The sequence below is a fragment of the Exophiala oligosperma genome, assembly GCF_000835515.1.
Source record: "Exophiala oligosperma strain CBS 72588 unplaced genomic scaffold supercont1.4, whole genome shotgun sequence".
Lineage (NCBI taxonomy): Eukaryota > Fungi > Ascomycota > Eurotiomycetes > Chaetothyriales > Herpotrichiellaceae > Exophiala > Exophiala oligosperma.
The window spans coordinates 406,971-430,113 of NW_015622821.1; the positions used below are offsets into that span (position 1 = coordinate 406,971).

Genomic DNA, 23,143 nt, shown 5'->3' on the forward strand with positions numbered 1-23,143 from the left:
ACGACAAAGGCAAAATGAGAGATCTCTGGCCAAATCGGTGGGAGTTGCGGCGCCGCTCTCGTCATCCTGCGACCGCTGTGTTTCCCAAGCAGCCCCTAAGCGAATTTCAAAGGGTGCTTGTAGCGAACAAGTCGTGCCGCTTAGAGGCAGCGCATGCACACCCTGGGGATGCCCACCGAATCAGTCGCCGGGAGCATGGCGCGAACGTGGTTCAATTCAGAAGCGATCACAGCCAAGTGCACCAAAGAATAGACGATCTGATCTGGAAGTAACCTATCAAGACAGCCAGTTGAACAACTAGTAGAGCCGCTTATGTGCCTTGGGCCCTCCTCGTACTCGCTGGGCTCCCTGGACTCTGTGGTCTCCTGGGGTGGCCCCTCCCTCGTCCATACGCCATCAATGCCTATTGATGCCCGCTGGCCGCCATCCGGTGCCGATAGCCCACTTGGTCAATATCCATGCTCAAATTGAAACTGGCTTGAGGCGTTCTGGTGTGGGTGTTTCTGGTGAAGTTGTCGTCACAGAGGGCCCTACAAGCTGTCAATCCGAGAAGTGCAGTGCCAGAACAATCTTGGACTTTTGCCTGTGTCTGGAATCGAAAGCTACTGTACTGTACTGTACCTCTAGGAGTAGCTCCTCCCTTTCTCTCTCTTCTATTGTGTCCCCTCTAAGGCCCACTTGCTCATCTACCTACTAGACTCAGGAACCTTTGCCAGGCTTTACCGAGAGACCCTCCACCCCAGGCGAAAAATCAACAACCGTGCACCTGTCTTGTCCTTGCTATCCGCATACCTATCAATCCAAGCGCCCTCTATCATCCCAATTCCAGTCTGCTGCTCCGTCTATTCCGTCCTTAAGTGACTCTCGTTCAAACGCCGCGCATTATCCTCGACAGGCCCTGCCTCCCCAAAAAAGAGACTTTCAAGTATCTCAAACTCGGACTGCGCCCAAAAATTCCCACCTCTGCAAGTAATTCTCCCCCAGAGACAAACCACCACAACCACCACCACCACCCACTTGGTGTTCGACTCGGGAAAATTTGTTTTTACTTGCACTACCTGGTCAACATTCCATCACATACCAATACACCAGCGTTGTGTGCTTTGCCATTCCGTCCCTGCGCGTTCGCAGCAATGTTGTGCTGAGGAAAAGGTGCATGCAAGTCATTGCATCACCGTTCGCAAGTGGGCGGCCTGTATTCTTAGCCACCCTTCTTCGACCGTTTCCTCTCGCTCAATCAACTCCTACTATCGGTCCAACTATTAGACGAAAAGTGTGACATTATTATTACTTCAAGATGGATAATCAAGGTGGCGGAGGAGGAAATAACAATTCCAGCGACTTCGTGCGCAAACTGTACAAGTATGTCGAGCGTAGGGGCGTCATTTTCCGCCGACTTGTTGCTAATATGCCTTGCGCAGAATGCTTGAAGATCCCTCGTACTCTTCGGTAGTACGATGGGGCGACGACGGCGACAGTTTTGTCGTGCTTGAGAACGAAAAGTTCACCAAATCTATCCTGCCGAAACACTTCAAACACTCCAACTTTGCTAGTTTTGTACGCCAATTAAACAAATATGACTTCCACAAGGTGCGGCAGAACAACGAGGACGGTGGCATGTCGACCTATGGTGCCAATGCATGGGAGTTCCGGCACCCCGAATTCAAGGCAAACAGCAAAGACACCCTCGACAACATTCGGCGAAAGGCCCCCGCTCCTCGGAAGGCGTCAAACCTCAACGACGAACAAATACCCATACAACAGATCGATTTGATGAACCAGCAAATAGTAGCACAAGCACAACAGATCGAGTCGTTAGTTCAGACAAATAATCAACTACAGATGAACCACCAGATGGTGGTGCAAGAGCTTCTCCGGATACAAAAGACGGTCCTTAATCACGATCGCGTCATGCAGGATGTCATGACATTTTTGCATTCTGTAGATGCGAAGCAGCGAAGGGACAGCAAAGCACTTTTTGCGCCGCAAGCGGATCCCGCGCAGACGAGCACCACCCTGACCCCGACAAGCCAGACAATGCCCCAACAAGACGAAGACGTGCCGGCTTCTCCTCTACAACACGCCTCGAAGCTGTTGAGTGATCTCAACGCCGATGTCCAATTCAACATCTCCGGCTTGGAGCAGATGAACACCAGTATTGCGACGCCGCCTATTCATCAAGATCCCCGGCACATGCAATACAGGGGCCCCAGCTCTTCGAACTCGAGCGGGAGCATGGGATTCGTCAAGATGGAACCGTCTCAACTGGAGAACATCGTGTATCCGATGGGCACGAACAACGGTATCGACCCGATGTCCAGTGAATACATCCACAACATTCCCTACCCTATGCCTTCCAAAGATACCCCGCAAGACCCTCGGGCACAATTTGCCGATTCTCGCAAGAAGAGTGGGACAGCAGATCCTGGCTGGAGCCGGTCGCCGAGGATATTGCTGGTCGAAGATGACCCGACGTGTCGACAAATTGGTGGGAAGTTCCTGTATTCCTTCAACTGTGTGGTGGACTGTGCTTTTGACGGTCTCGAAGCCGTCAGTAAGATGCAAGACGGTAACAAGTACGACATTATATTGATGGATATCATCATGCCCAACCTCGACGGTGTATCTGCGTGTCACCTCATCCGTCAGTTCGATCGGACACCCATCGTTGCGATGACGTCCAACATCAGATCCGACGACATTCAGATGTATTTCCATCACGGCATGGACGATGTACTGCCGAAGCCGTTTACGCGCAAGTCTCTCCTCGACATGCTCGAAAAACATCTGATGCACCTGAAAAAGGTGCCGCACATGGAAGGCGCACTGACGGGCATTGCACCCCCAGCGGGCCTTTCCTCGACCGGTCACACCGTCCGCGATGACGGCTCGTCGGGGGCCTCCCCTGCCGGATCGACGGGCACCTGGAATTCCCCGAGTCAGTACTCTGGAGCGTCACCGGTGAACCCGAGCATGCACTTGGGGGCCGGCGGCGGTGGCGTGTTACCTCAACAGCAGCCACAGCAACAGCAACACTTTATCGACGCGAATGGCAACATTACAGCATTTCCAAATGGCCCTCAGACTCCGATGGGCATGAGACAAAGCGCCATGCAGAACCACGCCCACCACAGAAGGGGACCATCGGACCTGTCGGGTGGGATGGAAGTGGGCAACGCGAATAAACGCCAACGAATGTACGGTCCACAGCAAACAATGACGACCCCGATGAGGCTACAGTGATGGCTGTCTAGGTCTCTAGCCAAGAAGAAAGTTCTTCGTTTGAGCGATGAATTAAGATATACACACATTATAGTGTGGCAAGGTTGTTCCCGCCTTTGCGGCTCGATGCGACTCGGCGTGACATTCGGTTCGATTCGTGGACTAAAAGTCAAGCAACATGAACGACACGGGATTTGTTTTAACAAAACAACAAGATGAGATACACAGCAACCTTGATGGGAGGTTTACTATTACGACTTTGATGATGAAACATTTGTGCATTTGGAAGGAGGGAAAGGACGGAAAGAGAGGTACCCGAATGTTAACCTTGAGTTTGTTTCAAGGGCCAAAGAAAGGTGATGACGAGACGCATCGCCTGACACCAACACGTTTTTGTTTTGCGCATTTGCTTTTGCCAACGGTGGATGAAGGCCTGGTGGTTGTGGTAGGCTCGGTTTGACCAGTGTTTGCTCTTTTCGACTTGCGACTGATATGGCTCTGACATGGACTTTTTTTGTCGAGATCGAGATCGAGAAAGAGGGAGAGAGAGAGAGAGACACTTGGGGGTTTGGTTTTTGGATCAAATATACTGGAGCTGAAGAGATACAAGGGCGTAATCTCTTTCTGTCTCTCCCTCCTTCTCTCTCTCTCTCTTTGTGTGTGTTTGCAGATACCTACTCCGTACTATACCTTTATGCCATGTCGAACGCGTGCAGCAGCGGACTGGACAGGGTTTCACAAAATATTTTTTGTACAGAAGAGAAATCCTGACTACTCGGTATCTACCTTGACTACCTAGGTATCTTTGGTCTAATCGTTGCATGATATATGACAATACTACAGTTATAGTAAAGTGCTCTGTACCACTTCTGACGGAGAGCTTTTTTGATCTTGTCATGGTAAGATTATGATACCTACTCATTGACCTCTGGTAGTTCGTGACCGATGGTTGATGACCACCTATATACTCGTACCCAAGAGACACATAGGTAAACCTTTATGCGGTTGTGATTGGTACAGTATAATACACACTGCCTGCCTACCTACCTACCTACCTTCTAGGTGGTGTTTATGGGTAGGTGAGTCTGGAATAATCCCCATGGCTCTTTGACACGTCACCTAAACCTTTCCAGATGTTATCGCTTCCGGTCGTCCAAACGTCGGCGGTCCAACGACTTCAAAAGTCCTCTCGTGTCTGGCGAGACGACAAGAGCTCGTCAGATTCCGCCGGCGTGAGCCCCCAAGAGGGTTTCAATCACATCCGACACCAATCTTTGTCTTTTGCTCGTACACGACTGGCTTGACATTCTCCATCTTTTGAATCTCCATTTCCAACTCACATGCCCATCTTTTCCTTCTCCTTCTCCCACTGTTCCGGCGTCAGGCATTTCGGGGTCCAGGCGTGTATGGCGGCGATCTCGGCCTTGAGGGCGTTGTTGACCAAGCGGTGTCGGGCGAGGAGGGTCTTTTTTTCAAACTCGGGAGAGACGATGATGGCGTTGAAGGCTTGACCGCAACCTCCCGACATGTCCTCGATGGAAACGTGGGTCGCGCCGATGGTCGCTTTTAGTTTTTCGGTCAATGAGTCCGCGGTGACGCCAGAACTCGCGGCGGTCTCGGCGGCGGCCGTGTCTGTCTGTGCGGCCATGGGGGAGGTTTGTCGATTTGGAGTCGTGGTCGAGAGAGGACGATTAAGAACAAGAAAGTTGCCCCGCGGATGGATACCTTGAGAAGATGGACGGGACAGACGGAGGAGGGACAGTCGCGATGTAGATGTGGATGTCGACGCTGGAGATTTTGATAGTGCTCTACGGGCGAGGGCCAAGGGTATACAGACAGTCATGAACGGTGACTATCGCGCGGGAATGAAAAAAAAAGGTCGATATGGAGAGAGAGAGGTGAGGTAGTTGGGAGGTTGAGAGGGTGAACGAAAAAGGGCTCGTGAGAGGTTGGTTGAGCAATCCCGGTCGTAATTAAAAACTTTTTTGAAGCTCCTTGTAATTTTTTGGTTGGATGTTTTGCTATACAGTATTGTAGGTAAAGGTAGGTAGGTAGTCGTCAAGGTGTTTGCTCCAGAGGGTCGGAAGGTGGTTTGAAATCAGATTTCGGACGATGATTAGATTACTTTTAGCCTGTAGTACCGAGTATATACTCCGTACGGGTGTTCTCGTATGAAGTACGGGGTACCTAAACTGTAGTTAAAGCAAGACTAAAAAAAACTGCGTCATTGGAGAAAAGAGACGAATTCGACGAAACACCAAACAAAACTTGCCCTTTGTACCCAATCTACAATACAACACCACCACACAGACATATCCACACAGAAATGTACTTCATACTTGACTTCTCCAGGACCTAAAGTACCCGGTCGCACAAGTTTCGTGTATTCCTCCTCATGCTGTGCGAGCTACTTCCTCGAGCTAGACCAATCTCTCGGTATTGTATCACAAAGAGCGTCTTCCGCAGCACCATCCGCAACATGAATACTTCCAACACCACCTACAATGTCTCCCCCTTCACCAGCGCAGTGGTCTCGTCCATGCGACGGCTCTATCCCGAATACCTCGCCGACAAATCCTTTGACAACACTGGCTTCCTAGTCCAAGCTCCTTTCCTCCCTACCCGTCCTCGCAATCGCAATTCCGTCCTTTTGACCGTCGACCTCACTCGAGCCGTCGCCGACGAGGCCATCGAGAATGGACATTCCATTGTCGTCGCATATCATCCTATCATCTTTCGTGGTCTGAAATCCATCACCACAGACGACTCGCAACAATTGTCAATGACCCTGCTGCTCGCGCACGGCATCAGCGTGTACTGCCCGCATACCGCGGTAGATACGGTCCCCGATGGGATGGCAGATTGGCTATGCGACATTGTCACGGGAAAGACCGAAACACCTGAAGATCACGCACACACCGCGACATATTCGTCATCCCTTCCGTCCGAAACTGAAGTCACCACCACCGACGACGACGAGAACGACAACGACGACGATTCGGATGCCAGTGCGCCCTCTCACCCGTCGACGAAACCCACCTCTCCATCCGCCGCTGACCACGACGACCCATTCACGTCCACAGAAACACCCAAGCCCAACAAGAACAAGAAGCTGAGACTGTTCAGGCCGCACTCGCACAGGACGTATTCAAAGCCCACATACCCCCGACCGACCGAGGACTTTCAGCCCTCGGTACTGTCGCATACAAGAAGCGTCATCACGCCTTCACCGCGTGGGGCGCTAGACGAGGCAAACCGGTTCGTCGCATCAGACACAGACATCTACCACCCCGACAACACCGGCGCAGGCAGGCTGATTGAGTTCGCCGAACCACAACCCCTGACCGTCCTCATCACCCGCATCGCGCACGCCATCGGGTTGCCCAAGGGTTTCGCCGTCGCTGTGCCGCAGGGCAAGAACCTGGAAGAGATTGACATTGCGAGCGTGGCGACCTGTCCCGGCAGTGGGGGCAGCGTCGTGAGGGGGTGTCGTGCGGATCTCGTCTTTACCGGCGAACTGAGCCACCATGAAGCCCTGGCCGTGACGGAGAGGGGAGGGTGCGTGATCAGCTTGTTCCACACCAATTCCGAACGAGGGTACCTGTGGACGGTCATGAGGGAGAAGTTGGAGAACGAGGTCCGGGAAGAATGGGCCCGGGTGAGGAGTGAGGAAGGAGCAAAGAGTGGGCTCGACGGTGAGATCAAGGACATGCTGCGAGACGAGAGTGTCGAGGTCGTGGTGAGTGAACGCGACAGGGATCCGTATGGGATTGTCGTGTTGGAAGAGACGGCGGTGGAAGGAGTAAGGATTGGTGGTTCTGGATCGAGTGGTTGAAAGGACCGAGAGTTACTTGGGTGTCTCTTCACCTGTCGTGGCACTCCCCTGGAAACTTCACCGTCTGATACCGGAGTGGGTTTGAGAACGGAACAACCAAGACATTGACCGAGTTCAAGCGCTTTCCACAGTATGCAATTTGCACCACCCGCAAGTGTTTACAAGACGTCTAGACTTGTTGACAGCCTTGGATTGCCTTGGATTACCTCGGATGCAGCATGATGCTCATCTCCAACCAAGCCTCAAAGACAGGGGCACGATCTTGGTTGGGTTCACAGCGCCGTTTTTGATTGACACAAGAAAGAATCTATCGACTTTGTCAAAACACTTTATCAAGTCAGTTCGAGGCACACCGAACGGCATTGAGAATGGCGTGTTTCACCAAACTCGACAATCCCATCTATACAGTGACCTAGTACGTGATGATGGTGTGGAAGTACGAGAAGTACACAGTATACCTAGGTAGGCATATATTGCTAAAGGCGACTACTCGGTACAGATGCTGGGGCAAGAGGCAAGAGGATCACGTTCATTTTGTTTCTATTGTATCATTTTTTTTCTTGTGTCTGATGTAAGACTGATACCCCATTACGAGATGTAGCTCGTCCTGCTTTCTCGGTAGGCATCGAATAGCTAGCTGCTGTAGATTACAGTCTCTTTTCATTCCTGATTTTTCCCTCTTTTATTTTCTGTTTCCGAAAAAAGAAAAGAATCCAACAAATCCTTGTCCCGTGGTCTTTTTTATAAAGTAAGTAATATATACTATCCCTTCCAACATCATCAGCGGGCCTCGGAATGTTTCTTCCCCCTCCATTTCTTTCCAAGTCGGGAGGAGGATGATGATCTATTGTTGCATAGTTGAAGAGCTGATGTGATGCCTGTAGACGAAACTTCTGGCTCGCTTGCCGTAGATGTACCTGGAGAGAGGAGTGTGTGAGCTGACTGGATTGTTCCCAAGGGGGTGACAGCGAGGCACTTACATTGGAATGGTCAAAAGGGTGACTCCGATCGTGATGCCACCAATGACGAAAAACACGTTTCTCACGCCCTGGCTCGCGACCCAACCGTTGAGGTAAAAGGTCAAGCCGAAGGCGAAGAAATTCTTGATAAAGTTCATGACGGCAAAAGCCTCTCCGGCCTGCTCACGATGGCAGTCCACCACGTAGGTGACGACGGAAGTGGTCCCCAGTTGGACGCCCAGGTTGATCAGGCCGAGGCAGACCACGACGGGGATGGGCCACGGGGCTCCATCGTGTGCGGCTTGTCCCCAACCGAAGAATCCGGTGGCGGTGAAGAGGACATATGTCACCATGATGGGGAGGCGGAACTCGGGTTCTTGAGACAGCACGCACGTTAGCAACGTCCATGACATGATAAGAGGAGGGGAGGGGGGGTTTCTCCCCCCGAAGAAAAAACAAGTGATTCGAGGTGTGATGATTGTGCTTACCGAAAGTACCCTTGTTGTGCCTAGACATCAGTTTCGCGACACCGTCGATTGCTGGACCGGCGACAAGAGTTCCGAGAAGAGACGCCACAAACGAGGACACGTTCGTGGCTCCCACAGAAACGACCGGGAAGTTGTAGGGAGGGGCGGAGAAAATCTGAGACAACGTGATGGAGATGCCGACCAGCCATGAGATACAGGTCGTGAACAAAAGAGTCGCCCACAGTACGACCGGGGAGCCAAGCAACTGGAACGGGTGGCTGAGAGTTTTCCAGAAAGAGACGTGGTTGACGTAGCCAGAGTAAGGAAGCATCTCTTTGGCGAACGAGATCTTTTCCTCGTTTTGAGGAGGAGAAGAAGCGGGTGCGTCAGTCTCGTTTTCGTCTTTCTCGACCATCTGGACGCTCGCTTTGGTTTCGTTGACGGTGACCTGGGCTGTGTTAATAGTTTGGACCGAAGAATGATGTGGTGGGTTGTGGCTTACGTTGTGGGCACTCGTGTCAATATTCAAAGAGCTTGAACGTTTGAAGGCGGTCTCTGGCATGAAGAAGAAGGTCAGGATCAGTTGAAGGACGAATGCGCCGCCCATGGCATATAAGCAAATCTTGTAGGAGCCGTATTGAATGATGGGTCCAGCTAGAGTTTTCGGTCAGCTCTCTCAAGTTTTGGAGTGGGGAGATTATGGCAAGTATTCTCACCGATAGGAGGACCAAGATTGATGCCACCAAGAACACCCAAGTTGAACAAAGCAGTGTAGAAACCACGCTCGTGAACGAACCTATTCCAAATTGTCAGTCCTGCGGCTCACTTCCTGACTTCCTTGGACTCTTGACGTACCAAATATCAGCGATCGAGGCAGGGATAAGAGCCTCCATCGGAGCCATGCAGAAGCCCTGGACCACACGAGCGGCAACGAGCGCAGGGAACGACTTGGCCGCCGCTGCCCAGAAACAGGTGACCACAAGGCCGACACAGGTGGCAAGGTAGATGGGTCGCTTGCCATATTTGACTGCGAGTGCATTGCAGATGACACTACCCACGGCAATGGCACAGATGAGACCTCCTTGGAATCCGGAAATGAGTTTGTTCAGGGGGACATCGATTTCTGCCGCGAGGGGGACGAACGCAGCACCGAGGAGAGGGCCAATGGCTAAAAGAGGCATATCAGTTGAGGTCCTCAAGACGTTGGATCCATCATCCAGGTATGTTTACCTCCGACACAGCCACAACCGTACGCGAAAGTCGCGGCAAAAGCGTACTTCTTGAACTTCGGCCAGTTGTAGGGGTCATTGATCGAGTCTGAAGGCTGAGGGACCAACACGATCTTTCCACTAGGATCATGCTTCAGCATGGTCGGGTCGACACCGACGATCTCGGTGTCAAGGCGACCGAGGTCGGATAACGGTGCGGTACCGGGCACATGCTCGAGTTTGTGGTCTTCGATGATACCTAGAGGCATTTTGATGATGGGCAAGTTTCGTTTCTTTCAGGTTGAACAAGGAGGAGAAGGAAAGTTTTGCACAATGCGTGTCGTGAGAAGATGGATCTTGAAAAAAGAGGTCCAAGGGCCCTCCTAATGTACATGAGACGTCTTGCTGGCAGTGAAGTCTAGAGCCACTGTAGATGCATCAACAGATCCTGTCCATATCCACCACTCCACGATCTCAGGAAAAATCCCATTTCTTCAGCGATCCCCGCGGGGCGTAGTTTAAGCAGTCAGATGTCCCTATAGCTTAATCATCTCTTTTAATTGGCTTTGAGCCATGGCCATTCACAGTGAGTCAGTGGCCAGTCAAGCAAGCAATGGTGAGAAAGATTAACGAGGCTGCCGGCCCAGCGGAATCCGAAGTGGGTAAAGTATTGGCAGTCGATCGGTGTACCCCCTTTAAGATGATAGGGGTTTTTTCCGGGGGCTATCCGTATGTCAAGGTCTTGGATTTCCTTCAATATTCGGGGGTGATTCCGGGTATACTTGGATGAGTGCCTTGTCCGAAGCATGTCGCTAGGCCGGAAATATGTATCCTCTGTCCAGAAAGTTTGACGCACTTGGCGCGTATTCGCGTAGTCTGAGTAGGTGAGTAGACACTTTTCACCTAGGGGTCTTCCGGAATTTACCCTCCCTCCTCAAGAGATCAGCTAGACGCGTCGGCTTTAGAAGATTCGACGAGTCGCAGTCGACATGAAATGCGGAGGTGCCCCAATCGCAACGACCTGCCTTTCCAATGTTGCATTATGCCATTAGCATAATTACAGCCGTAGTCGTGCGCACAATCGGGGCGGAAGATTGCTAGAAGCTGGAGGCGCATTCTCTTCACGGAGACTGCTGGGGTCCCAAACAGGCTCGGAGATCCCTGCCGTGGCGTTTGTGAGCCGTGGAATCTCCATTTTCGCACGGCCTCAAGAATGGAGCCCACTTTAGAAAGCCGGTCAAGGTGAACTCTGGAAGAAGACGGTAAAAACAGGAAGAACAAACCAGAAGGAGAGGACCACACAACGGCGAAAGAGGAAGCGAGCCTTGCTCAACAAAACAGTCCTCCTCCAGCAGATCCGTATGCGGATTCAAATTCAAGAGCAGACAGATGACATTCTTTCCAGACGCTCAATGGAAGCGGAACCGGGTCCTGATTAGGCAGTCGGTGTTGTGCTCAGGGAGAGTTCACTCACTCACTAGGAGAAAACCCGTATCATATGGATGTTAGGCTTTTCATCTCGAATGACTAAGGTAGTATTTCTTGACAAAATCAAAAATTCTGTTCTCCGTCGTGTTCTTGTGATTGATTGCCTGCCGCTTTGCTCGGTCTCAGCTCACAATGCCCACGTTGGCTACAAGTTCGGATGGTAGAAAAATGTTGACATGTAGCAGAAAGCATGAAAGTTAAAGGCCAAACAAAAGAAGCATCAACGTCTACAGGATTCGCACCTTTGCCTCCGAAGATAATATGTGGACTGGAAAGGAGGAGGGAAAGAGTACTCGTACTCGTATCCGTACGGTGACTTTCCAAGACTTATGCAATGCCTTAGTCAGCAGTAGAGCAGCATTGTAGCCGATATACCGACATCGACATCACGACATGCTGAACTTGTATCCGTACCCGTACCTGAACAACAATTAACACACGTCTAGATCGTTTCCTATTACCGATAACTGTGAACATCGTACTCCAATCATGCCCCCTCCAAGCAGCGAAGGAGTAGAATACTACGACATTCCCGACTTTAGTTTTTCCAACGGGACGACTCTTCACGATGTGCGGGTGGCATATCGCAGCTTCAACCCGTCATCGACAGCGGGGGTGGTCTTGATCCCGACATGCTACGGAGGCCACATCAACACGACACTCACGTTCACCTCCGAGCCGCATGACGCCCTTGCGCCTTACCATGTGATCGTCGTCGCGATGCTGGGCAACGGCGAGAGCTCGTCTCCTTCGAACAAGGCATTCTTTCCGCGCCCGGGCGAGCTCCGGTACCAAGACACCGTCAGGGCCCAGCACGCCCTGCTGACGTCGCCGAAGTTGAACGTCACGTCCCTTGAGGCCGTCATCGGGTTTAGCATGGGCGGCCAACAGGCGTACCACTGGGCCGTCATGTATCCGGACTTTGTGAAGCGGATCGTGCCCATCTGCTCGTCGGCCCGGACGAGCCTGCACAACTACGCCTTTCTCGAGGGCCCCGTGGCCGCCCTTAGTAATTCCATCGACTACATCGCCTGGAAGGCCATGAAGACCAAGGTCGCCAACGGGGAGGACGTCGGTGCGAACCTGAAGGAGGTCACGCCGAAGCACGGCCTGGGCGCCTTCGCGAGGGCCTACGCCGCATGGCTGACGAGCACCCGCTGGTTCCGGGACCGCGAGTTCAGGAACGCCGGCGTCTTTGCTGCCGACTCCATCGAAGAGTGGATGCAGAAGAGGGAGGAGTCGATGATGTCCTGGGACGCCGACGACCTTCTCGCCCTCGCGAGGATGTGGCAGATGGGCGACGTGGGTTTGGTCGGTGGCGACGACGACACGAGGCTGACCCAGCTCGGTGGCGCCGTGCCCGATGATGGCTTGTACGTCAAGGCGCTCGAGGGCATCAAGGCCAAGGTACTTCTCATGCCGTGTCGGACCGACCAGTATTTCCCTCCAGAGGACTCAGAGATTGAAGTCAAGCATCTCAAGCGTGGATCCCTGGCTGTCATAGAATCCACCTGGGGTCATACTGCAGGTGGAGGATTGAATGCGAAAGATGTGGAGTTCATGAATGGCAAGATATCGGGCTTCATGAAAGAATAATGGAACGAATGACAGCGATGATGACATTGATGTTGACAATGGAATTGGTTTATTGAAGCCTACTATGGAATGATGAAGTTTGTCTCTTATCAACAACACCTTTTACATTGTCCTTGCTCACTTTTTGGATCTACAGTACGAGTACCAGTCTGCTTATGCAATCATGAGTGCACTGCACTACTTTACCTAGGCATGGAAAGAGGTATCTAGGGAAAAAAATTGAAACTATGCCACATCAGACACAACTCCTTGCCAAATATGCGTATTCATCGTAATATGTGCCCAAGAGGCAACCCAAATTGGCCCATGCATGCATCCTCGAAAAAAAAAGAAAAACATTCACATCCGTATACTAAATTGCTCATTACCATCTTCAGAAGAATAGGATACCCAAGGAAACAACAGCGGGTGTACCTATACCGAGGTAGATATACTTCATCTCAGTCGTCGTAATTCTGCACCTGCCATGACAGTATCATCATCCACAAAAACAGCACGGCCAGGATGATGGACCAAGCAAACGAAGCTTTCCAACATGAACATATGTTGTTCTGTGTCAGCCATGCCAGAGTTTCTATCGAGACCCCGTGGTATTGTTGGTTGTTGACGTAGTTGTTGCAATTGCTGTTGACGTTGCCGTTGCCGTAAAGCTGGATGGCCGTCTCGATGAGCGTCGTCACCCACAGCACAAACAGGATAAACGAGCCGAGTAATATCCCGCCAGGTATCAGCATGCGCCGTGGAGCGAGGATGAGGATGATGATGAGGAACAAGATGGTAAGGCCCCCGGCGACGACAGCGAATGTAAATAGCCTGGAAGAGAGAGAGAGAGAGATGTCAACACGGGATGATCATCCGAGGGCGTGGAAGTACGGAAAAAGAAAGAGAAGCGCAAGGACCAGGGATGGGACTGTGCGTGCGTGCTTACCAGGGCACTCCGACTCTTAATTGATTCTGGACTGATATGAACCATGCATTTATTCCCAACACTGTGGCTGCTCCTGCGAGGACGATGAAGATCCACAGGTTGAGCTGGACTTCTGGCCATCTGTACCGTCGTCGCGTCTCACGCACGTATATTTCTGTACCCGCCATGACGGTGGCTTTTGGGAGGAGAGCGCGCTGGTCGCTTGATGATTTGTGTAGGGTCTCTGGAAGGAGAGATGTGTCTCTTGTCACAACAAAGTCGTGAGGTTGCGCCGCGAGTTACTGTGGTAATAGTGTTTTCCTTTTTCGGGGAGGGAGGGACCCTTGAGATTTGTGTTTCGAACTTGGACAAGGGTGGGAAGGGTATGGAAGAAGTGTTAAGCCAATGCTTTTGTTGAGTACATCATGTCCGACAGAATGACGCTATATATGAAGAGTGACATGGGTTGGGCTGCAAGACCAAAGCGCAGGTACCTGAAGGAGAGACGTGGAAGATGAGATGAGATGGTGTGGTGTGGTGCTACCTGTACATCCGGGTGCAATGCTTCAAATGGTCGCCGAACACGCAGCAACAATTGTTTGGGTGTCGATATGTGGAGAGGGTCGATTGGGCAACGCAAATGACAACAATGACCAAGGACTGACGCAGTTTACCAGCTAATGAGGGGAGCTTAAGGGTTTAGCTAAGACACGCCGGAGAGGAATGCCTGAGGAGACTATTTACCGAGTTTTACACAGTACCAGTATGGAGCTCCTTAGGCTTTGGGTTAGTGCCCGGAGCCTGGAAAATCTACTTGTTTGGGTCCCCCCAGCGAAGGGAGAGAGACGCTGTCATTGAAAACACACTGCGCCATTCAGACACGTCGGCCTTTATACAGACACGTACAACATACTGCAAAGTGTCTCAAAACTCTTGATCGTGTCTATGAGTACAAATACAATACTCGAGGTCTACTACTAGCCTATAGTAGGTAGCATGTTCAGAGACCGACTTAGTCTAGGGAGACAGACCACCCGGCTGTTCAGATGATACCTTCCTTTATTCACTCGTAAACTGTCGAGAGAGAACACGTGTATGGCATGAGATGTGATTCTACCGCAAATCTCTGTCTTGATACATGTACACATAGCATTGGTCGCATTAGAATAATGTTTTCTTGTCGTGATACCTCTGACAAAACTCAGTGTGCTGTTCCCGTATTTTGTTCTAGGATTTGGTTGCTGGGCAACAAGACTGTACGGCATCAGTAAATGCGGGTTGTCGACCATTCGTCCACAAACCGACCACGAAACCTTGTCAGCGCCAACATCCTCAACATTGCACTGCACACTCACTTCAAGATGAGCGTCAGAGTTGTAGCCCGGGTTCGACCTCTTCTCAAGTCAGAGCTCGAAAAAGATCAGATTGTTACCAGCCATGCCGTGACAGATGGTGGACCAACAATTGTCAAAATACCCAACCCCAAGAACTTCGCCGAAGAGTTCAGTTTCCAATTCAACAGTGTCTATGAGCAGGAATCTACTCAGCAAGAACTATTTGAAGCTGAAGGTACTACATGTCGCGTGATTGTCGCGCGCCACAGCTGATCGTGTATAATAGTCGCACCAACCATCAAACACCTCTTCCTCGGCTACGATGTCACAATTTTCGCATATGGCTCGACTGGTACCGGGAAGACGCACACAATGCGTGGTGGAAAATCACTGGCAGACCGGGGCATGATTCCACGAATGCTCAGCAACATATACAGAAAGAGTAGAGCTCTGGAGAAAAGCACCAACGGCGACACGAATGCAACAGTTTCAATGAGCTACTACGAAATATACAATGACCGAGTGTATGACCTTTTCGAGCCGCCGGACAAGCGAACACCAACGGGTCTACCCATCAGAGAGGCTGAAGGTGGCAAGACCGTCGTTGTTGGGTTAACAGAAGTTCCCTGTGGTTCGCTGAAAGATTTCGAGATCCTTTACGACAAAGCCAACGCCAACCGTAGTACTGGAGCCACCAAGCTCAACGCTCATTCATCTCGCTCACACGCCATTCTATGTGTCAAACTAACGGTTACAAGTCCAACGGAAACAAGAGTCAGCATGGCGTCTGCTATTGATCTGGCTGGCTCGGAGGACAATCGTCGGACCGGAAATGGCAAGGACAGAATGGTCGAGTCTGCAAGCATCAACAAGTCACTCTTCGTACTCGCTCAATGTGTGGAAGCCATCGGAAAGAAACAACATCGCATTCCGTATCGAGAATCCAAAATGACCCGGATTCTGTCACTCGGACAGAACAATGGCTTTACTGTCATGATCCTCAATCTAGCGCCCGTCAAAGCATTCCACCTCGACACGTTAAGTTCGTTGAACTTTGCCAATCGCACAAAGAAGATCGAAGTTCGCGAGGTCGAGAATGATCCCGTCTTTAAAGGTCCACCGCGACAAGTTCCTGGAGCGTCTCTAGGTGGTCCAACAATACAACGCCAGCCACTTCGGCCGCTCACACACAGCATCAATGTGAATCTGATAGCCAACAAGGACGCCCCCAGCAAGAATGAGAAACCACCAAAAGCATTTTCTGTGTACTCCGATCGCTACAAGCCCTCCATCCCAAAGCCAGTGCCGCAGAAATCTCCACCCTTGAAACGCACAGCAGACATCGCCTTCAGCGGCTCCTCTCGACCAGCCAAAGCCTCTCGGCCAACACCAAGCTTCATTCGCCGTGCACCGGAACCAGCCAATCTGACAAAGGCGTCAATTGAAACTCTTGTAGAGCAAAAAGTATCCGAGATTCTGGCTGCGCGTGCTTTGAACGCTCCTGATCCTCAACCCACAAAGACGATATCTGAAGAAGTCCAACGCCGTCTGGACAGCATCGAGAAACGTCTCGAAGGACAAGAAGGAGAGCGTGCGGAAGGCCTGAGTTATCTATTTATGGCAAAACAACATCAAGCTCGCGGCGAAGATGGCAGTGCGTTGAAGATGTACGAGTTGGCACGACCTTACTTCCCCGACAATCAAAAGCTGGCCAGCAAGATAGAGAGATTGAGGGAGAGGATGGCTCGGAAACGAGATGAAGACGAAGAGTCAAGCCTTAGGTCCAAGGAGACAGTGGTGAAGGATACCAGTGCCCGGAGTCGGAACAACGCGCACGACGACGACGACGACGACGACGACGACGAGAGCTACCATGATGACGGCGAAGGCGACGGCGAATCAGCGTACAACGACTACGATGAGGAGGATTATGAGGATGACGGCTTTCGGCGCGCAGGTCGGTCGAGGAAACTCGCCAAGGCGAAACGGGAGCGGAAACATGTCTCTTCGCCAGATCCAATCGGTCATCAGGACGGCGATATTGGCGTCTTGACTCCCCGCACAAAATATCTCATCGACGTGCTCAATAGCCGAGATGTGACGAGGATCAAGTCTCTGAGTGGTCTTGGAGCGAAGAGGGCAGAGGGCATCGTCGACTTTCTCCACGGAGATGGCAATAATGATGACGGTTGTGAAGGTGCTGGCGGTGGCATGATTCTACATTCTTGGAACGATTTGACGAGGCTACGTGGTGTAGGGAAGAAGACTCTCGAGACCATGAGGGAAGGTGTTGTTGTATGATTGTATGGTGGCCGACTCTTCTGTTTTTTCTCCTCGCGGCGGTGTTGATATCATTTTCTTGATTCTATTCGGCATAGCGAGGAGCGTTGGAATTGGCCGGCGGTATTGCTTCGGTGGTGAAAATGCACTGATGTTGATATCCATAACCTAGGGGGCTTTTCTCTCTCTCGTCGAGTACCTTGTGCTTCCAGACACACTTTGATGTCACTGCTTTTATTGTTGACGGTATTTTTGACAGTAATCTTTGGTACAACTAGAAGTACTATTCACGATACGTACCCGGACTGGTTTTTGATCTCGGTATTGTGTATATAATGCTTCTCGTATTCGTACTACCTGTTGTGACTGAAGGAAGGTTTTTGGCTTCACCTAATTAATGGCCATTTACGGGTTGATCCCTTGGGCCTCCTTGCCGTCTTTAACCCCCATCTCCGCGCTGGAGCCTTGGGCTATCTCTCTTTAGAGCATTGGCAAAACGGTTCGTGTCGTTGCCCACCCATGGACCCTTGAAATGACCAATTATGCTGGTTCGAGTAAGTTTAAAACGATCTACCATACACCGACGTTTGCAGTACGGAGTACATATATGGTTGAGTCCGCCCAACCTAGTTGCTTTCCATCCATACTCCGTATTGAAAACCCATCTGTCATATCAACTGGCAAAGTGAAACACTATCCGACATCGTTTCCTCAATATGACCACCACCAAATGGACACCTCCTCCCAATGGTCATCCTTGTTGGATCAATGTCTTTGCGACCGACGTTCAACGAGGTGAGGAGTATTCTCGGCCCTTCCAGCATTCCCCCTTCCTCTTTGGTCTTTCTTTTTTTTCGTTTCCAAATATCACTCACACGGTCGCTTTCGGTAGCACGTACCTTTTATCATTCGGTTTTTGACTGGAAATTCCGCGATTCCACCACACGTATGGACGGTACCGAGGAGGATCCCACGAAAATAGTTCACTTCTCCTTCGGTGACGGTTGCCCCGGAGGCGGGATCACCAAAGTCGATCAGGTCGTGAAGACCAACGGGAAAGGTGGTGTTGTTTTGTACTTGATGGTCGATGACCTGGAAGGGGCGATGAAGGTATGATTCTCTTACAGTTCTTACTTGGGGGTATATCCCTTGGACACAAGTTTATTGGTTCGGTCGTGTTGTGCTTTGACGTCTGCTTGTCTAATTGCTGTATGACACTGACACCACCCTCCTTGGCCCGTTCTTGTAGAAAATCGTCGATGCAGGAGGTAAAAAAGTGACCGAGGTCGAACCTGAAGGGAAGTTTGCCTTGACACAAAATTTCGAGGATACCGAAGGGAATTATTTTGGATTGTATCAGATCAAGTAGTTGATTTCCATTTACAAATCGCACTGACAAATTTCGATCTCTCTCTCTCTCTCTCTCTCTCTCTCTCTCTCTCGGTGGTCAATTGATTTTTCTTCTACATTTTGTGGCTCGAGGCCTCACCTACCGTCAGTCAGTCTTTGTCAAGGTTATCTGACTTTTGGTGAAGTTGTTGTTGAATACCCCCCCCCTCCACACCCAAATGGGGCTAGAGGATATTTTGTTCTTCGCCTATCCTTCCCAGAGCGCGCCTAGTGCAAGGCCCCGATGCGCCCTAAAATTTGTAGACGTGGATTATTAGTGGTTACGAATACGGGGAAGGGACCTGAGTCTGTATTCTCGGTCAACCACCTACGTAACTTTTTTCTCATTGAATCCGAGTTTGTTGTTACCCCCGTTTACGTTTTGGCAAACAGAAAAAGGTACAGCATTCTATGAGTGACGGAGTATTATTACATCGTGCATTTCATGTGTTTTGACTTTTTACGGGATAGGCAACCATCCAAGGGTAAAACTATTGAAATGCTCTATTGTCTCCGTACTGCGTGTTTTCAAACTACCCAAGATACCTCCCCCCCAGAAGGTATCATTGGAGCTATTCTTTAAGTATTACCTTGTACTTGTCCTCGGTCATCGAAAAAGGTACAAGGGTACACGGTGAAAGGTCACCGCGCTTTCTCCCTTTTTAGATTGTTACGTTCCGTACTTCAATGTGCATCAGAAGTATGAAAAGGTTCTGGATGAGTACCCCAAGTTGTATCCTCTTTATCATCCTAACCTCACCTTTAGGGTATATACCCAAGTATCATCGTTATTGTCACATTTCTGATACTATTTCTTACATTATAAAGAATCAAAATTGTCAATTGAAAGGTACTAGAAAACTATCTCTTATTACAACTACTACACGGTAACTCGGTACGCACTACTTGCCTATACTATACACGAGTACAAAAACAAAAAACAAAAAACCAAAAACAAAAAACAAAAAACAAAAATGTCAATCACTTTCCACTCCGTCATTCCCATCCTACGCATCTTTGACGTTTCCAAGGCCGAGGAATTTTATCGAGACTATTTGGGGTTCAAGACCGACTGGGACCATCGGTTCGAGGATGGTTTACCTCTGTACCGACAGGTTTCTAGAGGTGGACTGGTCCTTCACTTGAGCGAACACCACGGGGACGGAAGTCCGGGTGTACACGTCAGGATCGACATGACCGGCATCTCCGAGTTTCATGCCGAGCTCAAAACGAAAAACTATCGTTACATGAAGCCGGGCCTGGACGACCAGAATTCTCCTTCGGGTCGGAGGGAAATGACGGTCATCGATCCCTTTGGAAATCAGTTGACATTTGTCGAGAAAGAACAATAGTAACGGAAAGTGACGACCATCAAAAGAAGCGAGGACACCGACAACGACAATCAATCTTTTGAACGTAACACCAGTTGTACACACGGGTAGAGTAGCGACGGGAGTCAGCAGGAGCGCCGAGTGTCTGGTGGCCTTGATGTCCGACCAACCAGACAGGGAGCACAAATCAAGGATGTCGCGACAATTGGAAGTCTGGCAGATACAAGTATCATACAAAGTGTAAAGCTCATGTTCAAATGTTTGCAAGTTGATGAGGGAGGAGTAACGTTGTAAGAATTGACATTCAACCACCCAAATATAAAGTCCTTAACCAAATAATGCGTCACAAACGTACAATCCCAACACCTTGGTATAGTGTACTTTGTTCTCGACAAGGTACAAGACCCTACGGTCTGCCTTGGGTTTCGGGCTTTGCTCCTCTTCCTCGTCGTCAAAGTCTCGCTTTCCCAGGTCCAAACACGCGAGATACTTGAGATCCACACCATCATGGGCGGCGTAGTCCAACTCGGTGCCCTTGCGTACATCCAGCGTGATCAGATGTTCGCCAGTACTGCTGAGAACCTTCAGGATGATGAAACCACTCACGAGCATGGTGGAAAGTTGGGCCGGTACGTCGATCGAGAAACCGTCAGACCCGAGACCGTCGGGCTTCCTGGAGAACATGCCGTTGTAAGGGCCCCTCGTCACCACGGTGGTGTTTCGCTCGTCGTAGAGCAACTTCGTGAGGATGAACTGAGCGTCAACGCCGGTGACCTCGGCGAGATCCGAGACCGACTTGCACACCACCCGTCCGTGCAAGAAGTCGTGCCAGGGCCATTCCGTCACGTATCGGGTTTTGGCCACGATGAGAATCGCGCCGACAATGAGCCAGGTGAAGGTGGTGATCTGGAAAGGATCGACCCCGACGATTTCGTTCCGGACAACAAAAGGGATCGCCAGTCCACCGCCGAGGACAAGTGCGCAGAGCACCATGATCGCCATGATGTACCCTGTACATCGAACCGTCACCGAAGTTTCCGCAAAGACCCAAGACTGCATTCGTTTCTCCTCCTTGACGTATTGTTGGACAACTTGCATTTCCTTTTTCGTGTCGACCGGCTGGGATTGATCAAGCAAAGGGAGCTCTTGCCGGCAGGTCCTGTCGAGACCCAATTGTGTGCCCGCTGGTCTACGTCAGTTAAGCTGCAACGATTAGAGGACCAAAAACAAAACCACAAACATACCACGAATCCGTTTGGAGAACAGGTCGCCCGAGACGGGGATGGTCTCGGGATCATTATACCATTGATCCGTGAAGCCAAGTCGACGCTTCCGACTCAAGTAGTCTGCGGTCGCGACCACAAATTTGGCCTGGAAATGTTTCGGGGCAAACTGAAAAACAGGATCTTCTTCTTCCGAATTCACGGAGATGTTGCTGATCATCTTGAGCATCCGGTCGGAGACGTACGACGTCGAAAGTGAAAGCAGGATCAAAGTGGATATGACTTCGTCGGCGCTCGATGTTTGTAAAGACTTCTCGACCGTGTGTTGTTCCTTACGGCCCTCGGCCCATCGCCACCTGACGAGCGCTTTCTCTTGGCTATTGTCCGGCTGCTCATGTCTCTTGAGTGCTTCTACAACTTCGAGCAGGAGTTTGAGCACCACGTAAATGCAATTGATGCTCTGAGCTTGCGAGGTCGCAAACACATCTCCATCACGATCTGCGCTGAGGGTGGTCAGAGAATGGGAAAGGCCCACCTCGTAGACGACGGTACAGATCTCAAAGGTGCTAGGCGCTGTCAAGAACCACTGAGTAGAGTACAGGCCTAGTATACACGACCTGAAGATCGAATCAAGCCAGACTCGTACCATACCGTTGTAACTGAAGTAGAGTTGAGTTGCATCAGTTTCTTCATGAACATCATAGCCGTTTTCACCACCAGCCTCGGGTTTCCTGCTCGCACCGATTCGGATCCTGATGATCCGAAACATTTCGGTGTCTTCGGAAGCGTTCAATTGCTCGATAATCGCTTCTCCATCCGATAGAGCTTGTCTCGCATACGTAACTGGGTCGTGACAAAGCACCTTCAACTTGACGGCCCATCGAGCAAGAATGGCGATATTGACGCTCTTCCAAAACTTGCTCGATGCCAGGCGAAGCAAAACGCGGGCAACTGAGCTGGTGGCATAATCGATAAGGGCGAAATAAACCTTTGTATTGTCCGCTTCTGGTTCAATGCGGATTGGAATTCTAGGTTTGACCTTTTCATTTTGCTGGAATTTGCGCCTGAGGGTGCCCCTAGCTAACTTGAACTGTGATGCCGCCTTTTCCAACTCGATTCCGGCACGAGAATGCTCCAGGATCAAAAGCTGGTTGTCGTGAGAGACTATTGCAAGGTTGCAAAGAATTTGATCTGCAAAATCCGATATGATCTTGAACGCTTCTGGTTTTGTGGTTCCGAGAATGTTGTCACTGTTGAAAATCAATGGCGATTCCGAGACGCAGTCCTTAATCAAGCGTTTGACCTCAAGCCGTACGAGTCTCTTCTCTTCTTCTTTGTCGATGCCATAATTGAGAGTGTCATCGAATTTGGGCAAGTCTTCCAGCACCAGTGGGCCTCTTACGAATTTTTCATTCCAATTAGCCACCTCGAGGACATCCTCTTCATTTATCTCAAGCTTCCAGCCATTACGTGACATGACATTGGCACGTCTAGGTTTGAATGTTTGGGTATCGGCTTGAGGTCTTGGTTTCTTGTGGGACTTGAATCCTTTCTTTGCCCTTCTGACATCGAAGTGAGTTTGAAACATCATACAGGTCAAGAATGAACGACGTGTCTTTGAGAAAAGTTGAAACTCACCTGCTGATGTTTTCGAAGAAGCCAGATGACACATGTTCTGAGCCTTCAGAATCTGCAACCTTTTCGTCAATGTCAAACATGATTGTCCCAGGGGTATTTCTTGCTCAATGTACTGCTCTCAGTGTGGGAAGAACGCTACGATAGAAAAATGAAGTTTAGAAGCATTACTGATAGGTAGAGAGGAGTTCACGAAACATGTCCAGTACTTGTTTGTAAGATCACGATTCGAAATATCCGACGGAAACCATGAATGCTACTCGGAACCT

At 50.4% G+C, this 23,143-nt stretch overlaps 7 protein-coding genes across 7 annotated transcripts; 5 read left to right on the forward strand and 2 right to left on the reverse strand.

Moving 5' to 3' along the window:
* The first annotated feature begins 817 nt into the window (after positions 1-817).
* PV06_04293 (uncharacterized protein) lies at positions 818-4,015 on the forward strand. The gene is made up of 2 exons (XM_016405168.1): positions 818-1,362; positions 1,422-4,015. Exons 1-2 carry the CDS (start codon positions 1,298-1,300, stop codon positions 3,241-3,243), a joined length of 1,887 nt encoding a protein of 628 aa, XP_016263374.1. The 5' UTR covers positions 818-1,297; the 3' UTR covers positions 3,244-4,015.
* On the reverse strand, positions 3,984-5,337 carry PV06_04294 (uncharacterized protein). The gene has a single exon (XM_016405169.1). It carries the CDS (start codon positions 5,063-5,065, stop codon positions 4,559-4,561), a length of 507 nt encoding a protein of 168 aa, XP_016263375.1. The 5' UTR covers positions 5,066-5,337; the 3' UTR covers positions 3,984-4,558.
* A 180-nt stretch (positions 5,338-5,517) lies between these two features.
* PV06_04295 (YbgI/family dinuclear metal center protein) lies at positions 5,518-7,688 on the forward strand. Its single transcript, XM_016405170.1, has one exon. The coding sequence runs from the start codon at positions 5,618-5,620 to the stop codon at positions 7,055-7,057; it is 1,440 nt and encodes a 479-aa protein (XP_016263376.1). The 5' UTR covers positions 5,518-5,617; the 3' UTR covers positions 7,058-7,688.
* A 3,926-nt stretch (positions 7,689-11,614) lies between these two features.
* On the forward strand, positions 11,615-12,947 carry PV06_04296 (uncharacterized protein). Its single transcript, XM_016405171.1, has one exon. The coding sequence runs from the start codon at positions 11,669-11,671 to the stop codon at positions 12,773-12,775; it is 1,107 nt and encodes a 368-aa protein (XP_016263377.1). The 5' UTR covers positions 11,615-11,668; the 3' UTR covers positions 12,776-12,947.
* PV06_04297 (uncharacterized protein) lies at positions 12,823-14,199 on the reverse strand. The gene is made up of 2 exons (XM_016405172.1): positions 13,704-14,199; positions 12,823-13,588 (listed from the first exon to the last, which is right to left on the reverse strand). The coding sequence occupies exons 1-2, from the start codon at positions 13,868-13,870 to the stop codon at positions 13,216-13,218; spliced, it is 540 nt and encodes a 179-aa protein (XP_016263378.1). The 5' UTR covers positions 13,871-14,199; the 3' UTR covers positions 12,823-13,215.
* Positions 14,200-15,011: 812 nt separating this feature from the next.
* On the forward strand, positions 15,012-17,563 carry PV06_04298 (uncharacterized protein). The gene is made up of 2 exons (XM_016405173.1): positions 15,012-15,251; positions 15,303-17,563. The coding sequence occupies exons 1-2, from the start codon at positions 15,044-15,046 to the stop codon at positions 17,315-17,317; spliced, it is 2,223 nt and encodes a 740-aa protein (XP_016263379.1). The 5' UTR covers positions 15,012-15,043; the 3' UTR covers positions 17,318-17,563.
* A 681-nt stretch (positions 17,564-18,244) lies between these two features.
* On the forward strand, positions 18,245-18,665 carry PV06_04299 (uncharacterized protein; the record flags this gene model as incomplete). Its single annotated transcript, XM_016405174.1, has 2 exons — positions 18,245-18,406; positions 18,546-18,665. The coding sequence occupies 2 exons, from the start codon at positions 18,245-18,247 to the stop codon at positions 18,663-18,665; spliced, it is 282 nt and encodes a 93-aa protein (XP_016263380.1).
* Between the last annotated feature and the right edge of the window lie 4,478 nt (positions 18,666-23,143).

What these genes read in the sequence shown, in the direction of transcription:
- PV06_04294 (XM_016405169.1), bottom strand. Translation starts at nt 5,065, where the DNA reads ATGACTGTCTGTATACCCTTGGCCCTCGCCCGTAGAGCACTATCAAAA.
- PV06_04296 (XM_016405171.1), top strand. Translation starts at nt 11,669, where the DNA reads ATGCCCCCTCCAAGCAGCGAAGGAGTAGAATACTACGACATTCCCGAC.
- PV06_04297 (XM_016405172.1), bottom strand. Translation starts at nt 13,870, where the DNA reads ATGGCGGGTACAGAAATATACGTGCGTGAGACGCGACGACGGTACAGA. An exon ending in TTAAGAGTCGGAGTGCCCTG is followed by an intron (nt 13,589 to 13,703) that starts GTAAGCACGCAC and finishes TCTCTCTTCCAG; the next exon opens with GCTATTTACATTCGCTGTCG.
- PV06_04293 (XM_016405168.1), top strand. Translation starts at nt 1,298, where the DNA reads ATGGATAATCAAGGTGGCGGAGGAGGAAATAACAATTCCAGCGACTTC. An exon ending in TTCGTGCGCAAACTGTACAA is followed by an intron (nt 1,363 to 1,421) that starts GTATGTCGAGCG and finishes TGCCTTGCGCAG; the next exon opens with AATGCTTGAAGATCCCTCGT.
- PV06_04298 (XM_016405173.1), top strand. Translation starts at nt 15,044, where the DNA reads ATGAGCGTCAGAGTTGTAGCCCGGGTTCGACCTCTTCTCAAGTCAGAG. An exon ending in AGAACTATTTGAAGCTGAAG is followed by an intron (nt 15,252 to 15,302) that starts GTACTACATGTC and finishes CGTGTATAATAG; the next exon opens with TCGCACCAACCATCAAACAC.
- PV06_04295 (XM_016405170.1), top strand. Translation starts at nt 5,618, where the DNA reads ATGCTGTGCGAGCTACTTCCTCGAGCTAGACCAATCTCTCGGTATTGT.